We start from the raw sequence: 13,931 nt of genomic DNA on the forward strand, positions 1-13,931 counted from the left end.
GGGGGGGGGGGGGGGGGGTTCTGTTGTTCCGTTTCTAGTCCCTAGTCCCTCTCTGGTCCCTCTGTAGGCCCCCTCTAGTCCCTAGTCCCTCTCTGGTCCCCCTGTAGGCCCCCTCTAGTCCATAGTTCCCTCTCTGGTCCACCTGTAGTCCCCCTCTGGCCTCTCTAGTCTCCATTCCAGTCCCTCTCCAATCCTTCTTCCTGTCCCTCTCTAGTCCCTCTCCAGTTCCCATCTAGCTGCAAACTTCCTACCACTGACTCATCCTCAAGACAATGATGAGGTCATCAAGAAACTAGGACATCCGAGAGCCTGTTGTTCTGCCAATCTTAGGAATCCAAAGCACCGGGAAATCAACTGAATGCAATCTTCGCAGTTATAATTTGCAGTTATTGCTGGACGGTGCAACAGAGGTACTTTTATGCAGCTTGTGAGGGTGACAGAGGAGATAAGAAAAGAAGATGACTTTGTTGTTGCTGTTGTTGACACTAAGGGACTCGCTCTCGAAATTGGCTCTTGAAATGGCAGGGAAAAAAACACTCCACCATAGCAATGAGCTGCCAATTGTGTCCTTGGTCTTGGAGACATGACCCTGATCAACATTTTTTTGATTATGGCACCCAAAGTGACAAGAGGCTACAATGGTTGTTGGGTACAGTGTCCCTCTGCAAAGCCATTTGCACCAATTCCATGAAGGAATGATGACATGATGACAATGTCGATAACAGCGTCCCTTTCCATTGGCCCTATGGAATCAATGCATGGCACTTTAGAGGCACAACAGAACTTTGTGTTGATTTCTGCACATCATCTGTGGCAAGTGAGCAACAATTCTACCCACATCATGGCTCAGATGCAAGCATTCCATGGAAGAGTATAGAACTAGTAGTTCATAGTACGTTGACTGGAGCATCACCCCTGACCTCTCTGTACTGTCATACTGGAAGTGGTTTGTGTGCGAATTTAAAGAGGATCTGGAATAGTAGGCCTACTATGGTAAATCCCAGTGAATGGGGGATGTACACAAAAGCAAAAGCTATCAAAAGCTTGGAGTAAATCTAAAGACATCTTTAACCCTTTTGATTTGAGGTTAGCCCTCCAACATAAACCCTTGAGTCATCAACAACATGCTTAGCAGAAACACCAAGCAAATCTTTGCTTATCATAAAGTGCAGTCATATTCCAAAGAAATAATGTTGCTTTTTACATGTAAACGGGTTTACAAATAGCTGTGTGGCTTTAACAAACTCATGAAAAATTATGATCTGTATCATTGTGTCATGGAATATACAAAGTAAAGAAAGTATGAACTCTATACCGGTAATTATTTTTGATGCAACTCAAAGGCAACTCAAAAACACAAAGATTTGTGTTTATTTGCATTTGCTTTATTGGAGATTTGACAAACATGTTTCATGTCAGCGCATTATTCAATGTACCCTGTACATAGACAAAAACTGTATATTACAACAATGAACTGTTCATCTATTCTAGAGGTACATTATGATAACTAATCAAAATAGTAGTTGGGCACAAAGGCATCAACTCCACAATCAGCAGATTTCATACAACCACCATCGCTGATGCTGTCCAAACCTTTGTAGTCTGACTAATTTTCTGCATCAACTAAAAGAATGGTTGTCTGCCACAGCAGAGACCTGAGGTTTCTCCTAGCAGATCTTGAAGGACATGAGATTGAAGTCCCCCCTGATCCGGATGTAGCTGATGTCCTGGCCCCCACGGTTAGGGAACTGGATCTCCTGATCATCAGGAAGCTCCACCACAAACATATCTTCTAAAAGTTTCACAACAATCTGGGAAGACAAATAAGTTCTTTACAGTAGAATCATTACAAACTTACTTGAGAATACAATTCTTCATGATGTATTATTCTACTGTAATCCGATTTTTCATACATTTATTGTAGTTTTAAAACTCTGATGACCATGTCTTACTGAAAATTTTTGATTAATGGTTTGAAAACATCATAGGATACTGTTACTCAATTAGTACCCCATAACACAGTGTAGTCTCACTCCTTTGTCAATGCACCACTTAACAGCTTTTCGAATGACATTTTTCTTCCAAACAAACAGAGCTTCCCATAGCACTCCCTCTTCCCTCCTCCATCCTCTCACCTTGACAGTGGAGCCCTTCTGCAGGGGGTTGTGGGTCTCCCTCTTCTCTTCCCCCCAGCAGCCAGCAGTCTTCGAGTTGCACACAAGCACAGCACCATCCACATCGTCATGGAAACGGGGGTTAAAGTGCAGCGCCACGTCGTCAGCATCACAACCCAGGTCTATCTGGAATCTGGATGGACAAAATATCCAACATCACATGACCAAGTTATGAAATCCCCAACAGATGTTCATCTAGTCATGTACAATCTCTTAGTAGGATGCATTCATCAAAGCAAAGCCATTCAGGTCTGTTGTTACCTCCGCCCCAGTGACAGCGCAGGGCGCGATGTTAATGTTTTCGGTGGCGTGCGTGCCTGTGTGTGTGTTTGTCTGTTAGCAGGATTGCGCAAAAACTACTGAACCGATTTTCACAAAACTTGGTGGAAGGGTGTATCATGGGCCACCTTAGAACCCATTACATTTTGGAGCAGATCCGAATCACGGCCGGATCCATGAATAAAAACAAAACTTAGAACGAAGCAAGCTCCCTGTGTTGGGGTGCTAGAGACACAGCGTTTGGACTGGGGTGTGCAGGGGGGAGAGCCCGGAGTGCAAAGCATTGCCCCCCGCTGGCTGTGACCCGAGGGGGACGCCATAGAGCCGGCCAAATACAGCCACCCATTCATCTCTAGTCATTTTTACTTCCATGATCCGCCCAAACACGGTCCCGATGGCCATTTACCTCCTTTAATTTTTGGGACTAGGATTATGCAAAAACTAGGTGTAGCATGGGCCAATTTATAACCCATTCAGTTTGGGCATGCACAGAGCCACAAAATGCATTCCGGGGCAGAGGTCTTTGCTCTCTGAGATTCCTAGTTTTAGAGTGTGCAACAAATTTATTTTTGTTGAACCTTGCAGGAGGGTCAATTGAATTTAGCCTACCTCTCAGCCTCATCCAGAATCTTCCCTTTAACTTTCAGCTGGTCTCCAGCTTTCAGCTGCACATTCTTCAGTTCAAGTTCCTGTGAGCAGACAATTGTGGCAATTTTCAGTTATTATGTTTATCACTAATAATCCACTCATAACCCCCCCCCAAAAAAAACAACAAAACAAACAGATCTGAGCAATACATCCGAATTCAGCCTATAGCTTGTGTGAACAAATATGTATTACTGTGGTATATATAGTAGTATATATTGCTCCTGACCTGCACCTCTAGAATATCAGCTAAAACGTAGCTCTGTAAACAGTAGGCTAATATGCCGTGAATATCAGCATCCATGTCAAAGTCAAGATGACTTGGACTGACAGTGAACGTTACCATGTTTTCGCTGGTGGCAGGCGCTGGATCTGTGATTTCTTCAGCAGTCTAGTCGTTAAGGAATCCTCTTCCCTAGGTCACAAAATGAATAGGGTTTGTTTTGTTAGTGTGATCTTATATTCGGGTCACTCTAATGATTTACTTGGTGAATATTCAATGCAAATATGCCTGAATTAAGTCGTCAGCCCCCGTGATACACTCACACTGACAAGCTGATTAATGTATGATCAAGTAATCCCTTGATCAGTGGATAATGCTTCTCAATCTAGATGAGCTCTCTATTTCTGTCTTGTGTCGAAATTGTATTAATCAATCCCGCCAGGGATTTCAAGAGTTGTGACTGTTTGAGCAAGGCAGATTGATTAGAGAGGGCGTGTATGTTATAACGTCAGCGCAAACAGCTGAGAGACAAACGCACAGGACCCGAGGCAGAGTGAACCTCTACTTACCAAGCGACGTGCCTCCCCAAAATTAGTTGGAGCTGTCAAATTCTCTCTTGCTCTCTCTCAATTCAATTCAAAGGCCAATCCAAATTATTGGCATGGGACACATACAAAATAAAACAAAAATATAAGTAGGCCTACGATTAAATATACATTAAAATAAAATAAAATAAAGAGATAAATGGAAGAATGTGGACGTCTCTCTCTCTCTCTCCCTCTCTCTCTCTCTCTCTCTCTCTCTCTCTCTCTCTCTCTCTCTCTCTCTCTCTCTCTCAGCTTCCGCCACCGTCAGCGCAGTGACGTGGATTAGCTAGTAAACAGAAACGCCGTCTAGAATGGTGTAGATATGAATCACTCAATACAATGTAGCTACATTTTGTGAAACATCTTATTCATCTAAAGGCATCATATAGCGCAATAGATGTCCGTGTAGAGCAAATAACGCGTGAGTTATATTTGCATCGGACCATTCAAAGGTAATTTGTTCCCATCCCTGTTTACAATGCACCTGCTGCTACTAACGTTAGTTCTAGTTAGCTGCTATCGTTCGCCAAGCTAAGCTTGAGTTTAATTTTATTGCATAACTATGTTTTTTTCTCTTGTTTGATAATTTGCTGTAATTTGCAAAACAATTTATATGCTAGCTAGCTAGACTAACTACCCTATGTTCCTGTTGAAGCTAATAGCTTTGCAAGCATTGTTTGCTAGCTAACAACAATTTCATAGTTAGCTAGGTAGTTCTATGCCTTTGTTACCTAGCTAGTACATAGTCTGCACTGCAGACTACATTTAATACGTTATCTCTAGCTAGCAAATAGGGGAGGAACAAGACAGGATAGCCGAATGTTGGAGGGGTAATCGCGCAATTATAAATTGGCTGTGGGGGTTGTTAGCTAGCTAACTTGCTATGCATACAAACTACTGTAGCTAGCTATCTGAATCTCAGCAACCCAGAGACAGATCTTTACACACTGTACACAGCCCTGCCACTGATGAAGTACTGCCAGGTTGCTATGTCAGTTCCTGTTGCTTCTCCACATTTTTGATTTAGCCTAGACTTTTCTAACCCACAGGCCTATATTATACAGCATAAACACAAGCCTGGAATGTTCACAGACATGGACTATGAGCTGGAGGAGGACAAACTGTAAGTTGTGATTTGTATAAATTAGCTAATGTTAGCTGTGTAATTCATACTTCTTTTTTTTTACCATGATGATGATGATATAAATGGAGAAGATATCGACTGAGACGTCTAGTTAGGTCTGTTAATATTGTTATGATCCAACAGGGGCATCCCCACCGTCCCAGGGACAGTGTCCCTGAAGAAGGACGCCCAGAACCTGATCGGGATCAGCATCGGTGGCGGGGCACAGTACTGCCCCTGTCTCTACATTGTACAGGTAACCCCAAACCTCCACAATGTACAGTATGTGAAGACATGTTGGAAGACAACCGCTGGAAGACAAGCAAGTTTAGATTAGAAATGTCGAAGTGGGAGCTACCATAACGCTCAGTGACCCTGACACCTTTACTTTATCTTAGTATTTTAAACATGCTGATGTTGTTAAAATTCCTATAGGCTATCATTTCACAAACAGGAACGTCTTTTAAAATTATACTCGCGCTAGGCATATAGGCCTAGGCTACATGTTTTTGCCAACTGCAGTCCCCTGCATAGGGGGATCAATCCATATCTGTCTCATTATATTGTTAATGAAATAAAAACTATTTCATATTGTGGCCCATATAGTAGCCTTGGCTACGCCATGCATGAATTAAATAAATAAATAACGTAAATAACTAACCAATGGGGGTAAAGAGACCAAAGAGAGAAGTGTGAACAGTTTGAATCAGAGGTGCCCAAGTGCCAAAATGTTAAGAAAGCCATATGTGCAATGTTTATGAGGGCAGTCATATTTTAATTTTTAAACTGAAGTAAGTTTATGTCAGACAAGGTGTGAGAGATGTGTCAACTCATGAGCAGTCAACAGTGGGAAAAAGACCGGTAGGTGTCACATAAATGTCACATGTATATAATGTTACGTGTTGATTGTGATGGACTCAATTGAGAAGTGAAAATCAGGCAGCGATAATCTACACGATTGAAAGATGAAAAAATAAATTTGCCAACCTGAGTGCTAGTTTAATGCCAGTTTGTGTAGGAGAAGAGCCAAACTGTGACAGTTTGGGGGCAATGTACTGTAATGGATGTAATTCAAAGAATCCTGTTGCCTGCAAAAGTGTTGATTGTGATTAGATGTTTCATAGAACACCTTGGTTTTCTATAGTCTAACTTTTCCTTTTCCTCCATCAATGTTTTGTCTAAATTCAATCTGACTCTGGCTACACATTAAACTTGTATAATGCTAATGTCACTACAGAGATTATTTTGTTATTGCATGGGAAGAAATTGTCTTTATACTCTATAAAACAATAGAATTTGCTTCCACATTTTGTCAATGTTCTTCCAACATGGCTCTGGGTGTGGTTGCAAGGTACTTTAGAACACGATTGCAAAGCCTCTATACAGATACTTCATTGAAACGCTGATCTCTGCCTGGTCACAGTGTGGTGGATTAATTAAAGAGCTGTTGATCAGCTTCCTGTGTGACTTGAGGGCTCTGTGTTTCTCTCAGGTCTTTGACAACACTCCTGCTGCTCTGGAAGGGACTCTCGCAGCAGGTGATGAGATCACAGGGGTGAACGGTAAACCTGTAAAGGGCAAGACCAAGGTGGAGGTGGCCAAGATGATTCAGGCCGTCCAGGTACACAGGGCATGGAGTCACATACATCATCAAGTTTGAACAGTAGAGTCTCATTATTGAATACCTCTAAAGCTCACTAGAATGAGTGAATACTTATAGTACAAGCCAATTAGTTGAAGTGGAAGTCCATCCACTAGATTGCATTCAAGTCACCACAAAATATTATCCCTACTGGCTTCAGGTATTCATATGATATGAAGAAAGATACTTACAGTTATCGCTAGATATTCCCAGGGGTATTATATGGTTACCATACAGATCAGAGTCAGGCTTCTGTCCCACCTTTAGACAGAGAGAGGGACCTGCGTATAGCCTTGTTAGCAAGAGGAGAATAATATTCTAAAGTAGTCGGCATCACGTCACCAGCGCAGAGTGGCAGTGTTGTTTTAGATCTCCATTGTCCTCAGCAGAGTCTGGTCAGAGGATTAGGCAGATGGGGAGTGGTGGTCCTCTCTCTGTATCAAAGGATTACAATAGGCCATTGAGGCCTGCACATTTTTCATGACACATCCCCGCTGTCACTGTGTTGTAATAGTTTTTTAGTATTTGAGTTATATGTTATCATGATGATTAAACTAAAGACATTTCTTAAGATAATTAAGTGGTGGTTTTTATTTCCATGATTTGTACGTTTTAATTTCAGGTGTTACCTCTAAGTAAGTTTCATACTCATCTTACTACTACTCTTGTCTTTGTAGGGAGAAGCAACCATCCACTACAACAAACTGCAAGCAGACCCCAAACAGGGAAAGTCACTGGACATAGGTAACTGTTGCTGCTCAGAGCACATGCATACAGTAGATGGAGATGATCTGCTAGAGAGGGACAAAGACACTTTTAATGTACTGAGTTATGTTTTTCAGAATGTTCTGTGTTAATCTGTGTGTTCCATGTTCCAGTGCTGAAGAAGGTGAAGCATCGTCTGGTGGAGAACATGAGCTCAGGCACAGCAGACGCCCTGGGGCTCAGCAGGGCCATACTCTGCAATGGTGAGACTGGGACTCCTGTCCATCTGGTCCAGAGATAGTGAGTTATAATCTTGAACTGTAGGGAGACAACCGATTCACATAAATCCTTTCAACTTCTCAGATGGGCTGGTGAAGAGGCTGGAGGAACTAGAAAAAACTGCGGAACTATACAAAGGTAACTTGATGTAAACTTGCCATACATTTTCACAAGGTTTAAGGCCCTATATAATTTGAAGGTGTACAGTACAGGTATATAGCGCATTAATCATGTTCTCTTTCCAAGCCATGGGCTTCTGTTTGTCTCACTCTTCTTGTTTGATCCCTCTAGGCCTGATGGAGCACACTAAGAGACTGCTCAGAGCCTTCTTTGAACTCTCTCAGACTCACAGAGGTGAGTTGCCATAGCATGGCTCACCTACCACAAAATGACCATTAAAGCACAAAATGACCATTAAAGGTGCTAGAAATAACTAGCACTAATGTTTTATGTAGACAAATCATTAAAATAAATAAATAATACATCCACAAAGTTTTTAGAAAGGTGCAGAATAAAAGTATTGCCCACCCACCCCCCAAAAAAAAGATTGATTAGGAATTTTTAATTTCAAAGATGTTGATGGGTCCAAAATGAATGTTGTGTTTATCTCTGTCTGAGATGTCTGAGGGTTGTTTTCCACCTCTAACAAGGCTTGAGTCATAATGACGTTGGTACCACGCGGTATCTCTGTGTTGGGAATGATCAGGAGTCGTAATACTATTGGCTCACAAGCCTTGTAAGAATTTTATTTTTAATTCGTCTGCATAAAAATGTAATCTGTAGCACCTTTAACTATCATAACAATTATGATACACAAGTGCCCTCTAGTGTTCCTCACTCTACCCTCCACCCTTCTCTCTTTTTCTCTCCCCAACTCTCTCTCTTCCCGCTCTGTGCCTGGCCCTCGTCCAGCGTTTGGAGACGTGTTTTCTGTGATCGGGGTGCGAGAGCCTCAGGCTGCAGCCAGCGAGGCCTTTGTAAAGTTCGCTGAGGCCCATCGCAATATCGAGAAATATGGCATTCAGCTTCTAAAGACCATCAAGCCTGTGAGTTACAATTCTTCAAATGAAAAAAGCGACCATAGTAAAAAATGCTTTCATGTGCAAGCCAAGACAGTGTATTAGAGCCTTTATGATTTATATTTCTCTCCTACACATCTGTCCACAACTAAGTCAGAATCAGATTTATTTTGGCCAGGTACTGTAGGTTTTCACACATACAAGTAATTTGCTTTGGACTTTTGGTGCATAACAATAAATGGACCACAAATAAACAAGGTGCAAGGACAAGACAGAACAGTTTAAAATACAACTCAGGTGTGCAGAGGACTTGTTCAACAAGTCTGCAATGTCAAATCTATTTGAAACTGGTTTAAATGTTTGAATTACCCCAAATGTTTTTATTCACGGCTTAGGCTATTATATACGGTGGTTTGTCATACTTCTGACTATGCACCTCCTCTTCTCTACCCGGTAACTGGCAATTTAAAGATTAACCAGTCATGTCCCTCCCTCTGTCCCTGGCTATCCAGATGCTCCATGACCTGAACACCTATCTTCACAAGGCCATACCAGACACCAAACTTACTATCCGCAAGTACCTGGACGTCAAGTTTGAGTACCTGGTGAGAGCAGACTACAAGTAGACTCAATTGAAACGTGGCTTAAAGAAGGGCTAGTTTTTGTGTGATTGCACTACTATTCAGTTTAATAAAACTTTTTTGATGTTCCCCAATGATTTGTCTAACTGTGTGTGGTTGATTGGAGTTACAGTCAGTCTGTTGTGTGTTTCAGTCTTACTGCCTGAAGGTGAAGGAGATGGATGACGAGGAGTACAGCTGCATTGTAAGTACTGTAGCCCCCTCAACTCTGTTATTCTAGAAGTAGCCCCCTCACCTGTTCGGCTGCATTCCAGTTGCCTGGGAAGTAGGAATTTGGAGTTGGGAATGATGTCACACCCGAGTTGACAAAGTTCCAGAAACAACATTAACATACTATACATGTTTACAGTATGTTGCATGCTAACATAGCAGCAACATACTGTAAAACCCACTTTAGCCTGATCTTTGTAGTTCTAGCCAAGTTATCCATTGTTAGCAATTCCAGTTGATATCAACGCACTACGCAGTATTTTGCTCATACAAACACCGTGTCAACATTGTCCACTGATAGAAGTTGGATAGCGCTCTGTGTATGACTGATTTAATGAGACACAAATAAGAGATTACGGTATTACTTCAGCTTTCACATAAGATGTGTTCGGAATCGTTTCCTCGTTCCCTCACTCCCTATTTCCTATATAGGGTTCACCATGTAGTGAACTACCTAGGGAACGGAGAAAATGTAGGGTACATGCACTGTTCCCTGCAAATCAAGGTGAATTGTGGGTAATAAATAGTGGACTATATAGGGAACAAAAATTCTGTGGAGAATTCGGACACTACAAACAAAATGGCTGACGCCCTATATAGTGCACTATATAGTGAATAGGGAGCGATTCCGAACACAGCTTTATTGTTGATGCGCAGAGCAGCCATTTTGATTTTGAGGTCGGAGTTGTGTTGGGGTTAGGCCTGGTCCAGGGCGGTATACTATTCGGGTCTGTACCCCGGTATAGCACCCTGCCAGGAACCATTCATTGCACCATTTCACTCAGTCTGCAGTACCACATCTACAGACAATATTATTTTGTTACTCACCAAAGTGAAGACAGTTTTCAAAAGATGAAAGCCTTTTCTCCGAGGTGGCTACAGTTGCAGCCCTCCACCTTTTATATCAAAAAATATTTTTTGCACTTAAAGGAGTAGTAAAGGCAAAATGCATGTCTAGCCCTGTTTTAAGGTTACTTATGATCATATACAATGGTTCAGATCAAAACGTTGACAAAACTAGCACTTTTGAGAAAGTCTGATAATTGCTCTACCACCGTTTTGGTCATACAATGGATGTGGGTGGGCACCGTGAAAAATCATCAAACTCTCAATTTCAAAGACAAGAAACTCACCGAGGGGTTCTGACATATAATTCGCCATAAAGTAAGGTTCTAGTTCATCTGGAAAGGCTTTTTTAAATATTTAGCATAGAACTATTTAGTCGCAGCACATACATGTGTCAACTTCCGCAAACTAGGTAGCCTAGCAACATAAACAATAACAATAGCTACCGTAAGTAGTTCCGCTTCCTGAATCCCCTCTGCGGATTGATCTACACATCTACAACGGTCACTTCAATACAAGTCAATGGATTTCATAAAATGATCAATAAAAACCTACAGGATTCATACTTTGCGGCAAATTTTATTTGACACCAACAGACACCAATTACCCCCTCGGTGAGCTTCTTGTCTTTGAAATCAAGAGTTTAACATGTTTTTGAAAGATTTTTCAAGGTGCCCACCCACATCCATTGTATGACCAAAACGGTGGTAGAGCAATTATCAGACAAGTGCTAGTTTTGTCAACATTTTGATCTGAACCATTGTATATGATCATAAGTAACCTTAAAACAGGGCTAAATATGCATTTTTCCTTTACTACTCCTTTAAATAGCACATATCCACCGATATCCACTAGCCTGGCTTTGCGATTAGGGTCGTGAAGCCAGGCTAGTGGATACCATAATAGCTCAATGAGTGGATATGGGTGGATATGTGCTCTTTAAGTGCAAAAAATTTTTTTTTATATAAAAGGTGGAGCGCTGCAACTGTAGCCACCTTGGAGAAAAGGCTTTCATCTTTCGAAAACAATCAGGGTCAGGTCTTGGTAGGTTTATTTACCGATGTTTCCATGGTGGAAATCACAGTTCAGGGGGCGTTCCAGGTTACATATTGGCCGGTGGACAAGGAAGGTTCCCGAGGAAATTGAAACACACTATCTCCTGTGCAAGTGTCAGCATATAGAAGAAAAACATTCTTCTCTCCTGCTGAAATTGTGTTTTCCATATGTACTTGTATCCTGTGTGTATTGACTGAGTGTTCTATCTCTGTAGGCAATGGGAGAACCCATGTACCGAGTCAGCACCGGCAACTATGAGTACCGGCTGGTGCTGCGGTGCCGCCAGGAAGCCCGGGCCCGGTTCGCCAAGATGAGGAAGGACGTGCTGGAGAAGATAGAGCTGCTGGACCAGAAGCACGGTGAGCAGGTTTCTCTTTTTCTATTTCTCACTGACTCTCTCTCTTTCTTTCTCTCTCTCTGTAGCATTTGTGAGATATTCTCTCCATATAGGTCTGCTGCCTTGGCACCGTCCACTTGTGATAGATGGACAGATCTTTTCTCTTCGAACATTCAGTGTCCGATGCTTTGCATGCTTCGCACCCCCAGTCTTGCTTCCTTTCTGTCACACACACTGTCTCTGTCTCTTTCTTCCCTCGGTCTGCTTTGGTCTGCTAGTAGGGTAACTATTAACATCCTCCCGTTCACCTCTCCTCCCATCATCCTCCACACCCCCCTCCAGTCCAGGACATTGTGTTCCAGCTGCAGCGCTTCGTGTCGGGCATGTCGCGCTACTATGACGAGTGCTACGCCGTTCTGAAGGAGGCTGACGTCTTCCCCATCGAGGTGGACCTCTCCCGCACCATGACCAACTACGGCAGCCAGACACACTCCTACACGGAAGAGGACGATGAGGAGGAGGGGGGCGGAGGAGAGGAAGGACAGGGTGGGGCGAGCAGACAGGCAGAGAACGGTGCTGAGAAGCTGATTGATGAGAAGCTGATTGATGATGAATGAGAGGTGTGTGATGTTACTGTCTTAAGGAGCATCAATCTACCCTCAACTGTAAGCCTACAAACGACTCACTCTCTGCTCATTTGGCAATGATGTTCCAACACCTTGTTAGAATTCAGCGCATGTGGGAATGCTTAGCAGAGCCGATACACCGGAAAACGGTGCAGTGCAGCTACTTAACTGTAATACTACTGTAGGTTCTCAATGACACTACTGCATAAACAGTGATGTGTCTCATTTTCTGAAACCGATCACAGTTACTATGATGAAATGTTATTCTTGTTTGACTTCACAGGTCCTACCTGTAAGCCTGACTTACTGTACACACACTTGGAACATGAGTGGCTCTATCATTGCTAAATCGGTGCAGAATGAGATGTTACAGAATGAACTGACTAAGTGTATTTTCCAATCAGTATAGTCAGCGGGCATGCTGATGCTCCAGTTGTGGACTATGAATATGGATGGACTGTACCTGTTGTCCTGTTGGAATCGTGATACTCTAGGCCGCAGTGTGATCTGAACAGTGGGTCAGTTCTCTGACAGTGACATTGACCGCTAAATAATATATGAAGTGGCTATGAAGGTACTGTACAGGTATCTTCTCGGAGAGGTTGCTCTTGGCCGCTGACCAAATGAAAAGTGATTCTTTCCATTCCTAAGCCCTAATGTTACATTGTTATTCACACTTACATGTTATCTATCTTCATTCTTGAAAACCATGTAATATTATTTGGTTATGATAGTTCACGGTTTACCTAAACATACTACTGATGAAGTATAGGGTGAAAAGAGGACAGGTAAAGGCACTCATAGGTTTGAGGATATCCCAGGTGACCCGTCAAACCAGCATTTAATCTGCTGATGGTTCATCACTTCTGTAAAGAGATGATTGCACAGTGTGTTTTTTATTTTATTTGTTATACCAGTTTTCTGTAATTGTAAAGCAACAGAGGGGTGACGTTGCTTACCTAGAGATCCATACTATTTTAAATAATGCTAGCAGTATGGATACAGTAAATGATGGGATAGTAGATGCAGCAGTATCACCTAGGAACAACAACATCACCCAATATTACCATCACATCTTATGACTTTGTTGCATCACCCTAGACACTAACTATTTCTGAGTGCTTTATGAACTGGTCTGGAATGTATTATATAAAAAGGACCTACATTATATTTATTATGTAAGGAAGATCAATATGCCTATGTGTGAAGGCTATTAACAAGTGAACCTTAATCTTATATCCATTTGATTTACTTTGTGCTGAAAGCTTGCTCTTAAATTGTTTTGTGGTTTCCTTTGCATATGTCTCATTTATTGCTCATCTATAAAGAGACAAATTACATTCTGGGGCTCCTTCAGAGGATTACATGCAATAGTTCACATGGAGCTATTCAAAATTAATACTTCCTTCTATTTCTTACAATGGGGTTTTCATCCTGTTTGTTATTTCTCTGTTATGTGTGCGATTTTGGTCAATGTAAGGGTTACAGTAACTTAAGAAGGAGAATGGACAATTATCAAATTTAAGCAATTAAAATAGC

At 42.0% G+C, this 13,931-nt stretch overlaps 2 protein-coding genes across 2 annotated transcripts; one reads left to right on the forward strand and one right to left on the reverse strand.

Moving 5' to 3' along the window:
* Positions 1-1,667: 1,667 nt before the first annotated feature.
* Positions 1,668-3,444, reverse strand: LOC311309710 (galectin-2-like; the record flags this gene model as incomplete). Its single annotated transcript, XM_084439034.1, has 4 exons — positions 1,668-1,811; positions 2,136-2,307; positions 3,063-3,142; positions 3,328-3,444. The coding sequence occupies 4 exons, from the start codon at positions 3,442-3,444 to the stop codon at positions 1,668-1,670; spliced, it is 513 nt and encodes a 170-aa protein (XP_084295160.1).
* Positions 3,445-4,221: 777 nt separating this feature from the next.
* pick1 (protein interacting with prkca 1) lies at positions 4,222-13,684 on the forward strand. The gene is made up of 13 exons (XM_084437937.1): positions 4,222-4,360; positions 4,958-5,031; positions 5,176-5,287; positions 6,524-6,652; positions 7,351-7,417; positions 7,552-7,641; positions 7,742-7,795; positions 7,949-8,011; positions 8,570-8,703; positions 9,189-9,281; positions 9,451-9,501; positions 11,644-11,788; positions 12,109-13,684. Exons 2-13 carry the CDS (start codon positions 4,991-4,993, stop codon positions 12,381-12,383), a joined length of 1,254 nt encoding a protein of 417 aa, XP_084294063.1. The 5' UTR covers positions 4,222-4,360; positions 4,958-4,990; the 3' UTR covers positions 12,384-13,684.
* The last annotated feature ends 247 nt before the right edge of the window (positions 13,685-13,931 follow it).

Source organism: Borostomias antarcticus (genome assembly GCF_949987555.1).
Source record: "Borostomias antarcticus genome assembly, chromosome: 5".
Lineage (NCBI taxonomy): Eukaryota > Metazoa > Chordata > Actinopteri > Stomiiformes > Stomiidae > Borostomias > Borostomias antarcticus.

Bases quoted from the DNA above. Each gene is read 5' to 3' on its own strand.
- pick1 (XM_084437937.1), top strand. From the start codon at position 4,991: ATGTTCACAGACATGGACTATGAGCTGGAGGAGGACAAACT. The intron at 5,288-6,523 runs GTAACCCCAAAC...TGTTTCTCTCAG, and splicing joins CCTGTCTCTACATTGTACAG to GTCTTTGACAACACTCCTGC. The intron at 9,502-11,643 runs GTAAGTACTGTA...CTATCTCTGTAG, and splicing joins ACGAGGAGTACAGCTGCATT to GCAATGGGAGAACCCATGTA.